This window comes from Rhyacophila brunnea, unplaced genomic scaffold, assembly GCF_057557595.1.
Source record: "Rhyacophila brunnea isolate RB1 unplaced genomic scaffold, BYU_Rbru_1.0 scaffold_5, whole genome shotgun sequence".
Classification (NCBI taxonomy): Eukaryota; Metazoa; Arthropoda; class Insecta; order Trichoptera; family Rhyacophilidae; genus Rhyacophila; species Rhyacophila brunnea.
Window position 1 is genome coordinate 2197403 of NW_028233170.1, and position 21712 is coordinate 2219114.

At 34.3% G+C, this 21712-nt stretch overlaps 1 protein-coding gene across 1 annotated transcript in view; it reads left to right on the plus strand.

The window, feature by feature from the left end:
- LOC147065890 (dynein axonemal heavy chain 7-like) overlaps nt 1–21712 on the plus strand; it is a 119110-nt gene that overhangs the window by 17889 nt on the left and 79509 nt on the right. Inside the window, exons 15-31 of the mRNA XM_085955678.1 lie at nt 1042–1326; nt 2163–2285; nt 2670–2823; nt 3546–3709; nt 4726–4788; nt 5284–5428; nt 5508–5636; nt 7507–7669; nt 8412–8527; nt 10018–10174; nt 10887–11023; nt 11830–12060; nt 12145–12310; nt 13486–13631; nt 15220–15468; nt 16959–17119; nt 17214–17385. Of these exons, the coding sequence (XP_085811804.1) occupies nt 1042–1326; nt 2163–2285; nt 2670–2823; nt 3546–3709; nt 4726–4788; nt 5284–5428; nt 5508–5636; nt 7507–7669; nt 8412–8527; nt 10018–10174; nt 10887–11023; nt 11830–12060; nt 12145–12310; nt 13486–13631; nt 15220–15468; nt 16959–17119; nt 17214–17385 (2761 nt within the window). The remainder of the gene's footprint in view (nt 1–1041; nt 1327–2162; nt 2286–2669; nt 2824–3545; nt 3710–4725; nt 4789–5283; nt 5429–5507; nt 5637–7506; nt 7670–8411; nt 8528–10017; nt 10175–10886; nt 11024–11829; nt 12061–12144; nt 12311–13485; nt 13632–15219; nt 15469–16958; nt 17120–17213; nt 17386–21712) is intronic.

Sequence of the window (21712 nt, forward strand, 5' to 3'; positions counted from 1 at the left end):
TTTTTTCAGAACAAAAAAAAAAAAAAATGTGGGTCTATTCTATACACAAGGCGGCTATCAACGGCTAAAGTGATAAATATTATCACTTCATGGTATTTATGTATTGAGATATTATAATTGTTACAATGAGTTAGCCGTGTAAACAGTCAAAACTGTCTATCTCTCTCTAAAATTTAGCATAGCCAAGAGAGGTGCTGTTACAATAAGTGCTAATACTTTGATACAAACCTACCCTAGATAGCTGCTGTAGCGGCCGAAAGTAGTCTTGTGTATAGAATAGACGCGATGCTCCGGATATTCTTACTAGATAGAATTAATTAAAAATAACAATCATAATATGAATACGTGTATTAAATAAGGCTCTAAGTACCAAAAAGTAGTATTGCCTGTAGTTACAAAATACCGAGTCATTGCAGTAAAATTTCATGAAGCAGACCTTTTGAAAAATGTGGTTTTACAGTGTGAAGCAATCACGGCAGCTTCTATAATTTTAGGTAATAAGAACTCGCAAGTGTCAACACACCATCGTCAGCTATTTTATATTGAATGCCGTTGAGCACTGCAGTGCTACTTACACCATTATAAATAAAACACGCCAACGGACTTACAACGTCGACAGGTTTAATTATTTTGCTGTATTTTTTTGACTTGCTTGAGGCACTTAGACTATAGTTGAAGATATTGGCGTTGGTATGTAGAACATTTTTCTATAAAAATGTCAGTTTTTATTATTTTGGTACTTAGCGCCTTAATTAATACACGTATTCATATTATGTTGTTTTGATGCATTACATGTGACAAGCTTTGATGTCATTACGAGTCGTAATTTTTGATGTTTTTGCTAGTCCTAGATTTATTTAATGGATTTATTATACAAAACTCTTCTTCATTCTTATTATTACCCATTGTTAAGAGTTGCGATGTCAGCTGGCTGAAACAGCTTCGTTACTTATGACGGCTATCGGTGGAGAAAGGTCAGTGGTAAAAATTGTAATAAATGTACATAGTTGACATATTCTACTGTTTGATTTCGATTGGCAGACTAAAAATAGAAGACTTCCGCGAGCATCTGCCGGTGGTTCAGACCCTAGGCAATCCCGGCATGAAGGTGCGTCACTGGGAAAAGGTTTCAGAGATCGTTGGCTTCCCCATCACCATCGACGACAGCCTCACGCTGGAGAAAATCATCGACTACGGTCTGACGGAGTACATCCCCAAGTTTGAAACCATTTCTGAGGCGGCCACCAAAGAAAATAGCCTCGAGAGAAACTTGGATAAGATGATCAATGAGTGGGAGGAACTTGTCTTTGTAATCTTGACCTACAGGTAAAGCTATGACAAGAGAAAGATTGCTCTATGAGGATTCATTTTGTTTGTCACAGTTCTAGTCTAGCGCGTATTATTTAAATAAAGTTTAAATCAAAGCCATAAGGCTACTGAGATAAATGTATAAACAAGGCTCGAAATAAACCGGAGTTCACCGGACCGCCGTTCTGGTTCATGAAATCGGTAAAATTATCGTTCCGTCTCGTGGAAATAATAATTTGACCGTCTGAGCTAGATATGCCATATAACAAAAAATCTAACACACTTAAAAATACACATAAAATTTGACAACTACATAATTATGTTGATATCTTCAGAAAAATGTCGAGCGCTCCGGTTTGTAAACTTTTCTATTTCGAGCGCTGTGTATAAATAAGTTGCAACTCATATCACATTGCAAATTTTTTTTAGCAAATACCCTTTGCACTTTTGTAATTTTGGGCCTATTAACCAGAGCCTGAAATAAAACGCATTACATTAGTGTTACAACCGATAAAACAAGTTTTTAATGAATACTTGCAACAAACTATCATTTTATGAAGAATATTTAGATGAGCAATCACAAAAGATGCAAATAACAGTATATAAGTAAGTAACTAAAGCAAATCATCAAAAAAGGCCATCATCATGTTTATGTTGTTATTAATTATCAATGCATTTATATAATATTTTTTCTATAGCTACCCATATTCAACTACACCATCAAGTTTATATGAATCCCTCTAGATATAGACCAAACTTTTTGGTCTAAATAATGTAAAATTTGTTTCAATAATTGTATAGACATGTCATAATACAATGTAATAATTTATAATATTATGTCACATTTATTATAGGGATTCAGGCACTTACATCTTATCGGGTGTCGATGAAATCCAGTTGCTTCTCGATGATCATATTGTAAAGACTCAAACAATGAAGAATTCTCCGTACATAAAGCCTTTTGAAGTAACGATTCTGTAAGTTGTAACTGCATTTAATAAATATTCTTTATTTTCTTTTGATAATTAGGCAATGCTCTCACAACAAACACTTGTGGGTGTAACAGGTTTTGCCGGGACATGCCATTTGTTCATTGTTAGAATCAAAGCGTTGACTATTTGGCCATGGGAAATGCACGAAGGAAGGTGGGTGAATCTACCAAGAAAGCAATAAAGCGTGGTATAGTAATAGGCGGGATACGAGCGGAATATGCATCCGGTCAACGTAAGCTATGCGGTATTTGCGGATGTCCAATACAAGGAGTGTGGAAATTATTGTCTGCAAGGTATTGTTACCACTGGTGGCTTAGTCACAGTGACTTCAAGTACATGGTTTCTTGTGACACGTGCCCTTTGATTCAGGGCATGGGAGGCAAAGCTGCAGCTGCTTCAGGAGATCATGGATGAGTGGCTGCATGTCCAGTCCACATGGATGTATCTGGAGCCCATTTTCTCTTCACCTGACATTCAACAACAGATGCCCGAAGAAGGGAGAAGGTTCAGCGCTGTCGATAAGGTATATTCATTTTGACAAACTGATAAACTTAATTACATCACATTACACAGCTGTGAATAGGATGGCTCTGGTTTCATAACTCATAATCTCCGCCAATGCTTGTTTTAGGCAAATTAAAAAAAACAGTTTTCTCAGTACAATTTGAAAATGAATAGTGTGATTATTGTTGTATTCAATGCATTATCGATAAAGAAATGGGCTGTAATAAAAAAAATGTTAACTTTGGCTAGAAATACAAAATATCTTCAATTTAAACATGGAGAACGTTAGTTTTGAAAATTAATTGTATTTTCACATTTGTTTTAAATAGAAGTTTGTGTGTTTAGAATGTTACATCATACTTTTAATGGACGGTGTGAATATAAAGAACATTGTTGCATTCATAACTCATTTTTGGTATATTGTGGAGTTTGTGAGTTGGAGTGAAGGAACCAGGGCCATCAGATATGACTAGCATTTTAATACCTATTAGATATTATTATGTTTGACTCTCAGCCAAAAACAACAATTACAATATCTATCTATTTATTTATCGTTTAACTGGAAACAATTCGGTTTTTTAATACCCTTGCATAATAAAATATTAATTTCTTTCTCAATTTATGTTTGCATTGAAAATACCCATCTAAGAGCGAAGCCACACGGGCGCTGCGTCGCGAGACCGCTATATTCCGACTGCGAGCGGAAGTTACGTATGCTTATAATAATTCATTTGTCTTTAGATGTGGAGGGAAATTATGAAAGCGGTGTTTGCGGAGCCTAGAGTATTAGACGTAATTGAAATAGAAAAGATGCTGGAGAGATTGAAGAAGTCAAATAATCTATTGGAAATCATTCAGAGAGGATTGAATGCATACCTCGAGAAGAAGAGACTGTTCTTCCCAAGGTAGGCTATTATGATATGCTTACAATTTATTTACAATAAATTTGATACAAATAGCTAATAATAATTGAGCCCATATACAGAAAACGAGCGTTATCGCCGATAACGCTGTTTTTCGGTAAATCATTTTAAATTACGCGGCATACACCTATGCACGCATTCACTAAATATTACTTTGATATTCTGAAAATAGGTGGCAGTAGACAGTTCAAACTGACCGCGTGGGGCACGCTGTTTTTCCGTATACCATAATATCTATGACGTACAGTGTACGGCGGACACTACATACACACAATTCGTGCTTGCTGATGGTCGCGTCATTTCCATTTGTAATTTCGATATTATTTACAGAGTATAAAATCTTAATCTATTTGTTTTAAAAATGTCCATTGATGAAACAAATTGTGACGTCAAAAATGAATAGTAGTCAATGTTATTAAAGGAAAGATTATTAAGAAAATACACTTTGGTATATGTATTTGGTATATGTAAGTGCTGTCAGAAGTTGTACAATACAATTTTTTCAACCGTTGAACAAAATAATCTATATTCCAAGTTTTGGGAACTGGAAAATAAAATCAAAGAATGCGAAGACATTTTTGTCTTATTTGCATTTTGTGGGGCCAACAAAGTGCTGATTGGTTAAAAAATGTATTGGAATTTATCCCAATAAATGTTGAAAATGAATTTCCTGATGATGACATCATTTCAAGTGACTCTGATTAAAAACTTAGGGATGTTACCATCAAAAACAGTTGTACTATTATTTTATGTTATACGGAAAAACAGTGTTAAATTTGTTACCGTATATTTTATTATAAACATTTGTTTTTTTGTTTAATAAACCGTGTTCTCAATTACTCAAACTACCTTTATTCAAAAGAATTAAATATTTTCAATGATAGGTATCTCCACAACAACCAACTGAAATGTTTAACTGCTAATATCTCTGAACGCCGTTTTCAGGATAACGCTACTTTTCCGGATATGGGCTAAATCTGTTGTTTTAATTGTTACAGATTCTTCTTTCTGTCAAATGATGAACTGTTAGAAATTTTATCTGAGACAAAGGACCCTACCCGGTGAGAATGCATCAAATTATATTACTTTCCGCAAAAACTGCCACTTATACTTATGTGGAAACATAAGTGAAATATAACAAATCTGATTACAGGTCATCTGAACAGGATTACATAATCGACACTATTAAATGATTAGTTCAATTTAACAGATGAAAAAGCAAGATTTAAGAATCCTATAAAGTCTTGTATTTTTAGAACTGTATGTTTGCTTTCGTGGATCATTCTGCGACTAATGACAGCCTTAACAGATTCGGCTTGTTTTCTCAATATCTCATCCATTTGTTATCTCAAATTCATCATGATTTATGCGTTTCGTCGGGAGTTAATTTAGAATGACAATTTCTACAAGCGTTATTCTTTTCAGGAGATAAAGTATAGACAAAATGGCACCGAGCTCACATTGGGATTATCTGAATATTAAATTTCAAGACATCTTAAAATATCAAATATATTTTATTAATGTTTTTGACAAGAGATCTATGTTCATGTTTTTAGAGTACAGCCACACTTGAAGAAATGCTTTGAGGGTATCGCGCTTTTGAATTTCACTGAAGACCTATTCATCACTGATATGAAATCATCGGAAGGTGAAGTGGTACCGTTGATCTATAGCATCAATACAGTCGCTGCAAGAGGACAGGTATTTGAATGATTAATTAATTATTTTGTTTTGATACTGGGCTACTTTTATCGTTTATTGAATTTCTTTGTGCTTTAAGGTGGAGAAATGGTTCTTGGAACTTGAAGATTGCATGAAAAAGTCTGTACACCATACAGTATCTTTAGCGTTTGATGACTATGTAGAAAAGCCAAGAGAAGAATGGGTGCTGCATTGGGCCGGACAAACGGTATGTGGTGGTACCTATCTATTAGAGACTATGGATTGCAATACCGGTATTTCAAAACCAGTATTAAATTATTTATCGATAACGAAATACCGGTTTCAAACTAAAATACCGGTATTTTCGGTATTAAGAAAGCATACATGTATCTATATGTTATTATTTCATTACTTACTACTGTATTGTCTGTATTGTACCTATATTAAATTAAGTTTTATGCTGCCAAAACGCAAATATATTGAGTTGCAACCAACAAAAGTTAAATAATATTAAAACAATATCCCTCATATATACTTATAGAATTGTCGCGATGAATTAACATAATATGTATTTCGAAAAAGAAAACATTCGTGGCAAATATTTCCAATTATTTTATAACTATTGATACAACGTTTATAGAACATCCAACAAACATTGAATTTCACAGAGATTTTTCTGTATCCGAGACTTATAGTATTTTCTTTACAAAGATCAACATAATAAATGTGGGTAGGTACTTTAGGTTGCTATAAAATAGCATTTTAAATAAATTTTAATAGTTATATTTATTGATAAGTACTTACTTCTTTTTTCTATAATATATTTTCACTAATACCGGTATTCAATAAGAAATACCGAAATACCGGTATTGATATATTCATTCGTTATTGCAATCCCTATTAGAGACGCTATCTTAGTATATTAATGCAATTTGCAATTTGCTAAGGAATTGGGGATAATTTTATATTTGACCAATTAATTGACTACTGGTTTATTTATTTTAAATGTGTGAATTACAATCGAAATAATTCATAGATTCCATTTAAATTATAGAGATGTCACTATATGTTCACACTGTGCTTGATTTAAATATGGACATATATAAATCGATTTATATTATTTTTTATTAGTACTAATAAATGATTTTTGAAGTTATACTTCTTTTGGCGCATCATTTTCATTTGGGAAATCAGATCAGAGTGTATTTATGGCGTGTGACATGTAACACATAATTCATTTTTTCACATGAAAAAAAACGCACTCGATTGGATTCGAACCACCGATTATTTGGTTATCAGCCGAACGCACTACCTTTACGCCACAGTATGATACTGCAATCGTGACGATTATACAGTATAATATTATAGTTTAGAATTATTCCATTGCTTAGGCAGCGGATTTATTATTGTCGGCCATTTGCATTTCCTTACCTAAAAAAACAATTAAACGTTAGAGTGACAGTTGGTACTTTATAAATAAAAACAACGAGAAACCATTATATAATTTAGTAATATAAGTTAAAGTGTATAGAAATAAACCAACGGTGTTCCAATAAGCGGTCCTTTTTCTTTCTTGTCCTTGTGTAATTTAACAAGATAATTAAGAGCTAGTCAAAGAATCTAGTTTATCACAAGTTTTGTTTTTGTTTTGTTAAGTCAAAGATGTATAACTTCTAACGCGCGTACATAAGTACACACACCGATTTTTTTTTACTAGTAAACATTGAATCAGTTTCAGTTTTCAATATCTGCTTGGACCCAGATTATGGATCTAATAGATTGAACAAGTGGTTAACATCCATTTCTAAAACAAAAATCTGTTAATACAACTTCTACATTGTAGAGGCCCATATTTTATGATATTCTTAGAATCGAACATGGTTACAAAAAAATAATCGTTTTACTATCGAGTCTTCGCCACCGTCAAGCTTAACCTAATGGATTATGAATTTTTATAATATGATGGGTTAGACTTCAACAATATTGTAGTGTTATGTGTATATGTTAGGTTAGTTCATGCTATAAAAAAAATACTCCGGTGTGGGTATGTAATAAAAAATATTAATACGTGTTTTACAGGCACACTATTGTTAACTGTTGGCACTCTCTGTTTCAAGGTCCAATGCATGGCCATGACTTACTGGACGGCAGAAGTGACGGCGGCTCTGAAAGTTAGTGAACAAAAGATGATGGATTACCTCGAAAAGTGTAATGATCAGATATCGAAAATAGTTGACTTGGTTCGAGGGAAACTGAGCCTTCAGAATCGTATCACTTTAGGTATAAAATAACAGTTAACTCACACATTATTACCATGCCATAATATGTAGTTACTAATACAAATTTGTATAATTAAATAGATATAGCGAGTTCCTACCGTAGTTATTTCCCCTTATCCACTACTATTGTTCTACTGTATGCCCGCTGACTAGATTCTTAAAAAAATTGATACACCCATTTCATAATATCAACCATTTGCTTACAGATTGACTTTTTGTCACTCAATGAAATGTAACATAATTGACAATCGTACAGTAACGCACAAACTGGCGTATTAAACAATCTCGATCCCTACTTGATTACCATATTATCGTCGTTGTGCCTTCAAAATCGGCTATATGTATTTTCAAAACTTTACAGGAGAGGCTAAAAACAGTGCGAATTACAATACCTGTCGCCTATGACATCGAAATATTTTTTAAAGCAATTCCAGAATACATTTTATCATAATCATTATATTTTTTCCTTGGTATAGATAGTATAGAAGGAATTATCATACAATTTTATATATTATTTACATAGCCCATTTTGAAGGTGCAACGTTGTTATGCATGTAGGCTCTTGTCTGCAATTTTGTTATTAATATTATAAAAGTAAAATAGGTTTAGAATTTAACAACATGCAAATAAAATACTTGTATTAACCTTCTTATCAACAATCACATAATTTTTAATTAACACATTGCAGCAAATATGAAATTGATTTTAAAATTTAATGTGAAAATTACACCTGTACATTTCAGGGGCATTGGTTGTATTGGACGTTCACGCAAGAGATGTCCTATCTGAGCTCATTGAGAAAAAGGTTTGCTCAGAAAAGGACTTCAATTGGTTATGCCAAATTCGATACTATTGGGAGGTATGTATATTTGAACGATCGACAGACGTTTCCACCAAAAATTTTGAAAAAAAAACATAAAACTTCGCCCAAAAAAGGAGGAAATATCATAGCGATACCTCAATTCCAAAGTGTAACAACTCAAAAATCATGATGTCAATGAAATACTAGGATTATCTAAAAAATATATTTATACAGTCAAACTTGGTTATTATAAGGAAGATGGGACCGACTGAATTTGCTCATTATAAGCATTACTCGTTAGATAAAATTTTTCGCTCCACGTTCTATTTAAGCATAGAACATAAAAAATCTGAAAACCATCGTAAAAATCCTCGAAACAAGCATGGCATTCATAAACTACAAAAGAAGTTGTTTATTCTAATGGATTCAAGCTCTGTACTATTCCATGTAAGTCGTTTTTTGCGACCCGAGTTTCGCCTTTCGGCATCTTCAGGCATCGTGTACACTCACCAAAGGCAAACACACACTGACAACGAACACCCTTAACTCTACCTTATATAGTAAATCAATACAATAAAGTAGGTAAAAACTCCATTACCTACCTATTTAGTCAGAGGTTATAACAAAAAATACAATAAACAAATTATGAATAGCTGAAGTGTCAATAAAAAACCTAATTAGTAAAAACCCTATCTTATTAATAACAATACACTGGACAGCATATTATTATAATAAATCGTCAAACCTAATATAATATGTCAAAATTCTTTATAACAATAAAAATACTACACTCAAGAGGTGTAAATCGTCAATTCTAAGAAAAATATTTAATATGTAGCGAGTTTATATGTATAATTTTGTTTTTGTTAAAAAATAATGTTATAAAAGTAGGTACCTTGTAAGAGTATTATTAAAGACTAATATCTCATTAGTTAACTAGATTAATTATTTTTCTTAGAATTGACGATTTACACCTCTGGAGTGTAGTATTTTTATTGTTATAAAGAATTTTGACCTATTATTAGGTTACACAGGATTAATGTATAATTATAAAGAATAATAACCACTGTCATTTAAAAATAATCCATTGTTACATTTTGGAACTGGTAGATATTGGTATTCTAAGCATTTCCTCATACTTAACTCAAAACTGTTATTTTTTGACTTGTTATACTTTGGAACTGACGTAATCGAATAATATGACAAATATCTAGAAGTTCTTTTAGTGTTATTTCAGCGGTCTATTAATTTTGAAATACATACCAAATGAGCGGTGTCCATAACAGAGCAAAAGAACAAAGAACTTGTGTAAAACACTGTATCTATATTGTATTTACTCCACAGTGGAAAAGTTAATAGAGGACTCGTCTGAAACTAAGTCTCGCTTCTGGCAAAAATAACACTTATTTTTTTAAATATGAGATTGATTCAATCACGGTTTTTAGCTCATTGAACAATTTGTCATAAAAAATGCTGTTAATATACAGCTCCAGCAAAAATGGTAATTTACTGTTTTGCTTACTATATCTTTTTGTTGTTTTTGTCAGAAACAAGAAGATAAAACAATGGAACTGACCACTAAAATGATCAACTCTCAGTTGATGTACGGATATGAATATTTGGGTAATACATCCCGACTTGTGGTGACACCGCTGACTGACAGATGTTTCCGGACTTTGTTTGGAGCATTACATTTGCACTTAGGTAAGTGCAATAAATAATATTTGCAAATGTATACTTTTATTCTTCTTCATTGGGATTTCATTGACTGAGGATCGTGACTAGGGCTATCAGATAGCCTTCTCCACACTTAGACTACCTTTCCCACATTTAGGCTATCTTTCTCAACAAGCAAGTAAGTTTCAGTTATATTTTGGCTAGCCTTCTACACAGCTTGGCTAGTATTCTCCGCGGTTTGGCTTCATCTCTCTTAGTAATCAGCGACACACGGCGTCTGTGATAGTGGCAAACATGTCATTCTTGATTTGTTTTATCTATAGTTTCTGTTGATAATATAACTTTTGTGAAAGCGTATGAAACTGTAGTGGAAAGTAGATGCCCGTTGTACTCGTAATTGGTATATATTATTAGTGTTAGGTTATTATCCATATAAAAAGTGTACATATGTAACAAATTTGTGAAGTTGAAAATTCTCAAGTGGACACAGAAAGAATGGGCTTTCGCCCAGTGTAGGATACCACATATTGTGTTACACGTAAAACCTGCTGGCCGTCGTTTTCCCGGGAGAGCTAGCTGGTTTGATATGATTACTTTGCAAAAATCTGAAGGTCCTGAATAAAAACAGGTCTTACTATCTAAAACAAGTATAAAGATAAGTAGAAGGTGTCATTGTATATATTTAAAAGCTACCTCTGTGGTTGTTTGAGAATGTTTAATTTAATGTTGCTTTCTGAAGGTGGAGCACCGGAGGGTCCGGCGGGAACTGGTAAAACAGAGACTACCAAAGACTTGGCGAAGGCAGTCGCAAAGCAATGCGTAGTCTTCAATTGCTCCGATGGGCTGGATTATATTGCTTTGGGGAAATTCTTCAAGGTATGTACTGCGCTAATTTATTTAGAAAAATATTTTCACAAAATTACTACATGTTTATTAGTTTTTAGATTTAAAAACTTTTCCAAAAATAGACCTTGTTGCTGAAGTTAAAAATATGGCTTATTGCTCATCTGTATTGGTTGTGTAATTGTGGTTACTTCACCTAAACGTAACAAATTATCATCGGTCTATCTTTAAATTCCATTTTGTTCTCTAGAATATCTACCTGTGTATAAGATTCTTGTAATCATAACATTTCTAATCATTTCAAAAATCAATCAAATTTGTATTTAAAAGACAGAAAACGGAAAGTTAGCCAACCTCATATAAACCAGAAATTGTCAGTTTATATAAATAGTGTTTGTTCTTCGTTTTGTATAAAAAAAATTGAAATTATAATTTAAACGAAAATTCGACAATTTTTAGTTACCACCTTGGTGTGGAGATATCTTTACAGATTTTCTAATGAGGATTGCTTGTCACATCGAGGATATTTACTCAAGCTCTTGGGATCATACTTCAGAGCTGTTTTAACCTTCTCTCTTGATTGATTTCATATAGAAACATGGCCTCCTCAGTTTTTCTCCAGTCTTTGATATACTACAGCTTCCTGGAATGTTTCTTGGTACTATCTTCCCAGCTCATTCTCAGTCTTTGCTCTGACCTCCAGGACTATTTTGACACATGTTTCTTTGGCCTGCTCACTTTAAATTATCTTTAAAAACGATTAAAGCAATAATGATTGTCAAGATAAATTGAGATTTTTTAAATATTTAGATTCGATAATAAAATATGTTTTCTTACAGGGGCTCGCATCATGTGGAGCATGGTCATGCTTTGACGAGTTCAACAGAATAGATTTAGAAGTGTTGTCGGTGGTGGCCCAACAGATCATGAGTATACAGCGAGGGTTGGTGTCCGGTGCGACAGAGCTCATCTTTGAAGGAACTCAATTAAACTTGGACAAGACATGTGCTGTTTTCATCACCATGAATCCAGGATACGCTGGGAGATCTGAGTTACCCGATAATCTTAAAGTAATAAAATATTTTGCATTGTTTTCTCCACCTATGATGAGAAATGTATTTTCTGCTGTATAATATTGCTTCATTTTTTTTCAGGCCCTGTTCCGGTCAGTAGCCATGATGGTGCCTGATTATGTTCTGATATCGGAAATTGAGCTCTATGCCTCAGGATACTTAAACGCTAAACCATTGGCTGTGAAAATCGTTGCCACGTATCGGCTCTGCTCTGAGCAACTGTCATCTCAACCTCATTATGATTATGGTAATCAATTAACTCTTCTTTTTCTTATATATCCAAGTCCTCTCTTTAGGTGGAGAATCTGGTTATATGGGATATTGTAGGTTACCTATGCTGGAAATGAGGTTATAAAATTGAATTTAAGTTAAGTTTACTCATTTCTTATTCCAAAAAAGTTTACAATGTTTAGTTAAGTTTGAGGAATTAATTGGATGCGTATTGAAGATAGAAATGAGAAGCGAACTGCTGGTACCAAGAGTTGTGTAGAAAGTGCTTTCTGGTGGTGTAGGTAATCAATACGAGCGTTGTTTTAACTTACCATACGGCAAACTGTTGGTGAGGTGAAAAATTCCAAGTTTCTAACTTGCTACAGTTACTACCCGACACCTCCTAGAATCCCTATCTCTCGCCAGTCTTTTTCAGTCTTATTAAGTCATGCATGTTATACATCCTTAGGATGATAATATCTAACAAGACGCTGCACTTCGATTGCCTCAAAGAAAGAACAGACCAGACGAGACTCTCTCGAGGCATCCGTAGTATATAGCCAATCCAGGTTCTGTGTCGCATATTCACCTTGGATGTGACAAGAGGCTACATGCTCAGCTCTTTTATCTCTTCATTAATGACATAGTCACACCAGTATCTGCCGCAAGAATCTGTTCTAAAAGCTCAGCATACAGTTATTCTGAGTCTTCACAAGATGTCACTCACTACTGTAAAGCAGGACCATCAGAATACAAGAGTGTTGAACATGCAGAATTTAGTTCTGACCAAGGTCTGAAAAAACCGAACCATAAGTGTGAGTGTGAAGGCATTCAGCACGCTTATATTCTCCGCAATATGCATTATAGTAAGATAGAATTTCTACGGCTGAATTAAATATTTTATGTACACGTCGCTTGTGTCGGTCGGTTCTGACCGAGCACAAGAAACTGGAAGTTACAGTCTAAGTTGAATGTTGCTCGAGACATTCTTATTTGAATAGTGAGCTCTCTTCCTAAAGTGCCTCCCGTGACGTGAACCACCAGATAGGTACCTACTAAAAGTTCTTGCATTGCTGATCAGAGGGAAATCTGATTCGGTGCAGGTGCTATTGTGCAAAACGTTTTCACGCATCGACAATTTATGACCTAATAATAAAACACGGCAGCCATTAAATTTGCTGTTGGTTATTTTTCTATTGCGTTAATTTCTAGGTATGCGAGCTGTAAAGTCAGTGCTGAGAGCGGCTGCAGCCCTGAAACTGCGCTATCCCGAAGAGAGGGAAGATATTATTGTACTGCGGTCAATAAAGGATGTCAACTTACCCAAATTCCTCAACCAAGATGTGCCGTTGTTCATGGTAAATGACTTCATCGACTTTGTATTTGCATAGATTAACTGAAGTCATTTTGCATTTCAGATTATTTTGTATATTGGAAAGATTTAACATTGACCATGGTGAGATGCGATTTCTTCTAGTGTACATGAACTATGCAGGGCAAATGTGATTATTGTTACGATTGGTATTGCACATACATCAAGCCTATTGTATCGCTTTCTCTTGCTCCGCGTGTATTTTTTTTCATATTATTAATTTTAAATAATATTTGTGACGTGTTTATTTTAATTTTGAATGAAATAATTCTGAGGTTTCCACAGTCCCTAAAGATGTCGCCGCCTTATTTAACCCATGCACTGCACTGTATTGCATATGTTTACATGTCCAAATGAATCAAGGCTATGTTGCGACAAGCAATTAAATAATAAATAAGTTAATTAATAAATAATCAGTGCAGGTCAAAAGGATTAAGACGATACATCAGTGAAACGGCAAATAATTTTTGGACTCGCTGGCATTCTGAGAGAGTACGTCGAGCTGGGAACATGTCAATTTGTTTCGTGATGGCGACGGGGATATTAATTCTTAAATCGTGTAAAGATGACTAAAAACGTTACCCATTTACTTGAAAAAGAAAACATGTCAATGAATATATTATTATTGTTACTAATAGAACAATAAACAGAACATTAAATGGACGCATGTTGGATTTATATAACAAATTATATTTCGTTCGGCATGCTTGATTTACACCCGAGACCCGCAATCCGCGCATCGACTAGTCACGATCTTTTTAGACCATGCCTCAACTGAGGTATAGCCTTAAGTAAACAGACGATTAAATATTAACTATTCTACTATTATATTTTAACCATTAAAATATTCATTTTTGATTCTTTACCACTCATATTCTTGGGCCATCCGCTCACGTGAATACTCAAAAAAGACGAGACAGAAACTCCAGTACATATCTAGCTAATGTATTTCAATGGCGGCTCGCTGACGGCAAGACTGAAATCTCTCAGTTTCAAAACGTCCGCGACTTAAACCGAAGAGACGCAACATGCTAGTCTCCCAGTCTCTCAGTTTCCAATCACCCATAAAACAGTGGTACCAATATCAGTAGATTCGATGAAAAATCATATTTTCTTACCAAAATTGGTAGCACTGAACTGAACTAAACAAGCAATAAATAATCAATGGTTAAAGATGGGTGAACCGATTTTTAATTTAAAATATTTGGCAGATGTTGATAAATACTCCTGCCTGTATAATTACAGGCTGTCAGAATATTCCCGGGGAGGATATTACGGGAAAAAGCTTAGATTGAAGTAGGAAAGACAATGGATTTGACAGTTCAAGGTTATGAAATTATTAGGTTTCAGTAGCGCCGTGTGTGAACCATCAGTTACTAGCCAGTTTATGAGTTCCATCATCAACCAGTTCGTCAGATTTTAGTTTCTGCCTGAGCGGATAGCCTTAAGGTTAGGTACCACTAAATAATCGCTTGTACTTTACACATACATATTGGTACAATGTATCAATTAGTACCTAATTTGGACACTTCTATAGCCACCTACCTGTAAAGTGTAATATTTTATTGTTTTAGGGTATAATCTCTGATCTATTCCCGGGCCTGGAAATGCCTCTGCCAGGACTCCCCCACGTTGTGACATGTTTCCAGGATGCATGCACGGAGATGAATTTGCAAAGCACGCCATTCATTGTGGAGAAGGCACTGCAGATATACGAGATGCTCCTCGTCCGCCACGGTCTTATGATCGTTGGCTATCCATTCTCCGGAAAGACTTCCACTTATCAAGCCCTGGCCGTCGCTTTGGGACTTGTCAGCGAAAGGGTATGCTCAATATAGTTATAATATCAGTCAAATAAAATTCTAGCAGTACTTATGCTAACTTATTAGTAAGTACAGTGGTTTAATATATTATTAGTTTATAAAGATACTTTAAAGCTCCTTTAAGAATGTATGTTCTTTGGAGCGAAATAAAAGCTTTCCCTTCAGAATTAGATTTTACACCGAATCGAAAATGTCCCTTTCAGAATCTGACGATTAATCACTGATCACTGCCAGAGCCGAGTTCACTCGTCAAAGCATGGCGCATTAAGCCATTGACGAGCTTACTCTTGCGTTCTTGTAAATGTCACAACTTTTGAATAAACTGTTTTTGTATATTTTCTAAACAATATTTATCATCTTAGTGTGAAAATATTCATGATAAACTAGAGAAAATGTTGATTTGGTAAGTTTTCACAAATATTTATCATTCTGTTCCTATTTCATATTTTTAAAAGGATTTATTTTATTCCAAAAATAGCTGGCCTACAAGTGTGTCCACCTAGTAAAAATCGGCTGGCAGTGAAAGGGATTTATCCTTTTCACTGCCAGCGGTTTGCAGTATTTTAGGGACTTTTATGTTTTTAAAATTACAGCAAAAATGAAGTAGAAATTTCGTAATAAACGTCAAATGTCTCAGTTGAAACAAAAATAAATCAAAGGGCACAATGCGAAATTAAAAGATTATCCTGTAAAAATAAAGGATGAATGATCACTATAGCAATAAGGGAAGAGCAGTTTACATTTTGCTAATGCCTGAAGTAAACATCCATTGAAGCATATGAAAAGTGTACTGATTGATTTGAACTGACATTGATTTGAGGTTGTCTCGAATTATAATTTTTTCGAACAGATCTGGTAATTATTTTCCGGGCGCTCATTCCCACTGCACTAGTATATAATCTCGTGTCCGGAAACTTGTACGTATACAGTTTGCCGTGTCACACTTTACCGTGAAATATTGTATCGGAAATATATGGCCGTATATTAAAGACCGTCCAACCTCTTTGGGTCGTCTAGTATTGACATAAAATTCATGTCTAAATAAAACACGGTTCTTGTCGGTTTACACTTTACAGAAAGCCAGCAGCAAACAAATTTTGAAAATAGCTGATATACTGGATTTTTTGTTAGTTTAGGTTAGATTAGGTTAGGTTAGGTTAGGTTAGGTTAGGTTTTCATTCTTGAATTCATGAATTTTTCCAAAATAAGCAATGAAATTTTAATTAATGTTCATACTGAATCTAATAAAATTGGAGACCGTATAGTGTACGGTCATCTCTTTCCGATAAGAAAGCTCACGGTGAACTGTGTCATGGTGAAATGTTTTACGTACAATATACATGTAACCATATTATAATCTTACATAATGCTAAAGGAAATGGTGGAATTAAGAAGTGTGAAAACATACTTCATTATTTTACATCGTACTGTAATAACAAAAAAGTGTGTTGTGGTGACAAACCATTGATAAATTATTTTTTTATTTTAAGGGTCTCATGTCAGAAAATAAAGTTCAGTATACGATAATCAATCCAAAATCTATCACAATGGGACAGCTGTATGGGCAATTCGATACCGTGTCTCATGAATGGTCTGATGGTATACTAGCCGTCAGCTACAGGGCGTTTGCAGTCTCAACCACACCTGATAGGTATGATAACGTCTCGCTAAGCTGTTTTAAATTTAATGTAACAAACTTTTAACATTGTTTCTGAAAATTATCGATGATTATTAATTCGTTTTAGAAAATGGCTGATTTTCGATGGACCGGTGGATGCCATATGGATCGAGAATCTTAACACGGTGCTTGATGACAATAAAAAGTTGTGCCTGATGAGCGGAGAAATCATCCAACTGGCGTCGACTACTAATTTGTTTTTTGAACCGATGGATTTGGAAGCTGCCTCACCCGCTACGGTGAATATTAAATATGTTTCGATTTCATTTGTTTGAGGTTATTAAGAAATTTAGATGGTCAACACTGATATTACTTTAGCACACATTAGCAGCGCGTATGTGTGATAAACGCATGCAAGTATGAAATATCTGCTATCATTTTTCATACTATTTGTCAGCGCTATCTCCCAGGTCTCTCAACATATCAGCCCAGCGCGTCTATTCTATACACAAGACTGCTATCAGCCGCTATCGGCAGCTATCGAGGGTAGTTTTTAATTTTTTGTATCGAAATATTAGCACTTATTGTAACAATTACAATAAGTTAGCCGTCTAAACAGTCAAAACTGTCTATTTCACTCTAAAATTTAACACAGCCAAGAGACGTGCTGTTAAAACATAGCTCTTATTGTAATAATTCCGTACCAATATGGCAGAAGCATATAAGTCGATTTTGAGATTTGAATGCCAATATGTCAAAAAATGCCTACTTTATGTTATGGCAAAAGCATATATCTCTAAAACCTATAGATTTCTCGTAAAACGACTTGGAAAAACAATACATGCCATAAAATGTCAAGCTCTAACAAGCCAAAAGCATATATCTCTGACATATACGCTTTTGCGTAATATAAAATTTCAAACTCTAACAAGCCAAAAGCATATATCTCTGACATACACGCTTTTGCATAATATAAAATTTCAAACTCTAACAAGGCAAAAGCATATATTATGTCTGACATATACCCTTTTGGCATATTATAAAATTACGCATGCGCAGTACTTATCTATGGTATTCTGCATTTTTGGTAGCTGTCTTTATTGAATTTATAAAATTAGCCATACAGAGGGACTGGAATATGAAGTATGCAAAAAAATGTTTCAACATGTCTTTGGAATCACTGCAAACAAAGTAAAGATACAGGATTTATTGGTAATGATAATCGTGGAAAACACGAACCCATAAACAAGAAAACAAACGAAAGGGAAGAAGTTACTGCACACATAAAAAGCTTTCCTAAGCATGAAAGTCATTATTCACGTCGTCGCACATCCAAAGAATACTTCGCACTCCCAGTAAGATACTGTAGTAAGTCAAAAATTGGCATTTTGCAGGAGAGCCATTTGAAGTTTCAAATATTCTTTGTAAATACAGAAAAAGTCTGAATGTAAAAATTATTACTCATTTTTATGGAAAAACATGATCTATTTTCAACTGTATTCATCATTTTTCTCTAAAACATATACAAACGGAGATATTTGAATATTTCTGAGTTACGACTGTATTTTATTAGGATATTTGAAAATTTCATGGTAAAATTTGAATCAACTCAATACTTTCTATGCAAATTTCCCTACCATCACTCTAATAATTTCAACTAATTTGTTGGGCACTGTAATGCCAGCGCTCCATTGGCGAGCCAAAAGTCCGAGGACAATAAATCGTCCGATTTGTCTATGCCCTGCTACTGATCAATGAACGAATAAAAAAGTCGAGCTGTCAAAAGTAAAAAATTGCGATTATCGTAATGTCTTCTGATAACCCTATAATTTTGTGATATTTATATGTAGACTTGCGTAAAATCATATAGCAGTGAAAACAACACAAGATTTACGTTTTCTTTTATGAATTTCATAAATACAAATAAAAAAATAATTGGTAAATCTCTCATTTTATAATGTGTAAATTAACAAATAAATCAATGAAAATGTTTAAAACAATTACAGATTTTTTTGCGTTCCGAATGATTGCGTATTAATGTCAAATCGATTTGCATTGCGATTGACGGACGAAGTCTGGCAACTCGGAGGTAAAATATCAAACATGTTTGAAATCCAACGAGCCTGGTCTGCGGATTAAAAAGTCCGCAGACCTGGGGTGCTCCACGCGAAAAAAAAGTCCGAAGACTGTAAATCGTCTGACTTGCGTGCCAATGGAGCGCCGGCATAAAGGAAGGTTTTCAAAATATTAGGTTATGGTACAATCTATAAAGATTTATTGAAAAAAAAGAAAAATACAATTATTAGTTCAAAACAACAAAAAAATACTTAATTATTTTATTTAATGAGAAAATAAAAATTTTACATACGATTTTTAAATTTTAAACATCACTTGGAAGAGAAGCAAAAAAATCATAATAAAATTCACGATGTTTAGCGGTGCAGAGAGAAAGCAAATCCTTCTTTTTAATTGTCGTTATTTTTGGCCACTCATGATATGCTTTGGATAAATTGAGACCATCCATTGGTAACGGTTTACCTATTTGCTGTTGTCGAACATTCAATTTCCTACGTTCTTCATGACTTGTTTTAAAAAAAATAATTTATGGATAGTCTCTGTCTACTTTTATAACTTTAATATTCTGCCACAAAAGTTTTTCTCCATTTTCATCCGTGTTGTAATTTTTACCGATTTCATCTGCTAGTTTTTTCATGTTGAGAAAATTATTTGTCGTCATGGGTTTAACTATGTATGGTTGTCCTGTTTTCTTACTTGTTTGTACAATGGTAATCATTTGGCTGGGCACAAATATTGGTCCACTTTTTAGAGCCCTAGTCTTCTGCTGCTCAATTGTAGAATGGACAATATCGCCTTCATTTTGTTTATGCCCGGTGACCAAAAACTTATGAGAGATCGTTTAATTTTTTTGTAAATTCCAGGTGGCATATAAATACATTGCAGTAATGTATTTATTTTTATTCTGCCCGGCAGAATTGTCACTTTAAAAAATAAAATGCTCATTGTGGTGATATTTTTTACATGCATTGTAATCGAGTACACAGCTACCAATATCATTGGATCCTCATGCAGCTTGACTCTCGTCTCACATGTATCAGTTTGCAATATTTTCAGTGATATTATAGACGGTAAGATTGTACATTGCCAAACTTTCGTTTATAATAGAAAGTTGACACATTTCTGCAAGGAAGCGGTAAAACAGCCTGCAAATCATATACAGCTACATTAATGACGCTATTTTGGCCATTAGTTCGGGACTCTGCTACGTCTTTGGTCTTTTCATCCCTTGTCTCTTTTTTCCAGGTTGATGTGTCTCATACTTTTCTCCAAGTTCTTTTTCTTCTGCTGAAGAATTATTGTATAGGTCGCATTCAACGCACAAATCTTTTTTAGGCTTAAAGAAGCCAATATTAAATTCTTTATTAAATATGGATGCGTATAATAATGTTCTTTTCCAAATGGCATATTGCTGTCAGTTTGTTGTTTTTTGTATAACCGATACATTTCAGCAATTGTTAATTTACGAGGGTGGGTCAATAAGTCCTTAGAAAAGCCGACAAGTGGCGCGACTAGTACTGTAAGCGGTTTGTTTTCATGCAGCGGCACTACCGATTCAGTATGCTGCGAAGTTTCAATCAGATTGGTCGGGTTGTTGTGTGTTTTTCTTACATTTAAAAAAAAAATTTGTATGTGGAAAATGGAAAAATGGAAAATGGAGAAAATTGAGTTTAGAGCTGTTATTAAACATTTTAATATAAAAGGGTTAACAGCAAAGGAAATAAAAAATGAGTTGGATTTAGTTCACGGCATATCTGCTCCTTCACTTGCAACTATTTATAACTGGTTAAATGAATTTAAACGTGGTCGTACATCAACAAAGGATGAACCACGCTCAGGACGTCCTGTAGAGGTGACTACACCAGAAATGATCAATAAAATCCACGATATGGTGTTAAGTGACCGAAGATTAAAGTTGAGTGAGATAATTGAGGTTACAGGGATCTCAAAAGGTAGCGTCATTTCTATTTTACATGACAAATTGGGCATGAAAAATATTTCTGCAAGATGGGTGCCGCGTTTGCTCACAGTCGACAATAAACGCAATAGGGTGGTGGCCTCTAAAGCCCTGTTGTCGCTCATGCAACGCAATCCGGATGAATTTTTTCGTCGCTTTGTGACTGTAGATGAAACATGGATACACCACTATACTCCCGAGACGAAAGAACAGTCAAAGCAGTGGATTGCGAAGACAAACCATGTCCAAAGAAGGCGAAAACCGTAAAATCAGCTGGTAAGGTTATGGCTACTGTATTTTGGGATGCACGTGAAATTATTTTCGTTGACTATTTGGAAAAAGGAAAAACAATAACAGGGGATTATTATGCATCTTTATTGGACCAGCTAAAAAACGAAATTGAAGAAAAATGGCCTCATTTAAACAGGAAAAAAATCCTCCTTCATCAGGACAATGCCCGTGTTCACACATGTTTACGATCAATGGCTAAAATTGAAGAATTGAAGTTTGAATTGGTCGACCACCCACCGTATTCGCCAGATTTAGCCCCCAGTGACTTTTTCCTTTTCCCAAACTTAAAAAAATGGCTAAGT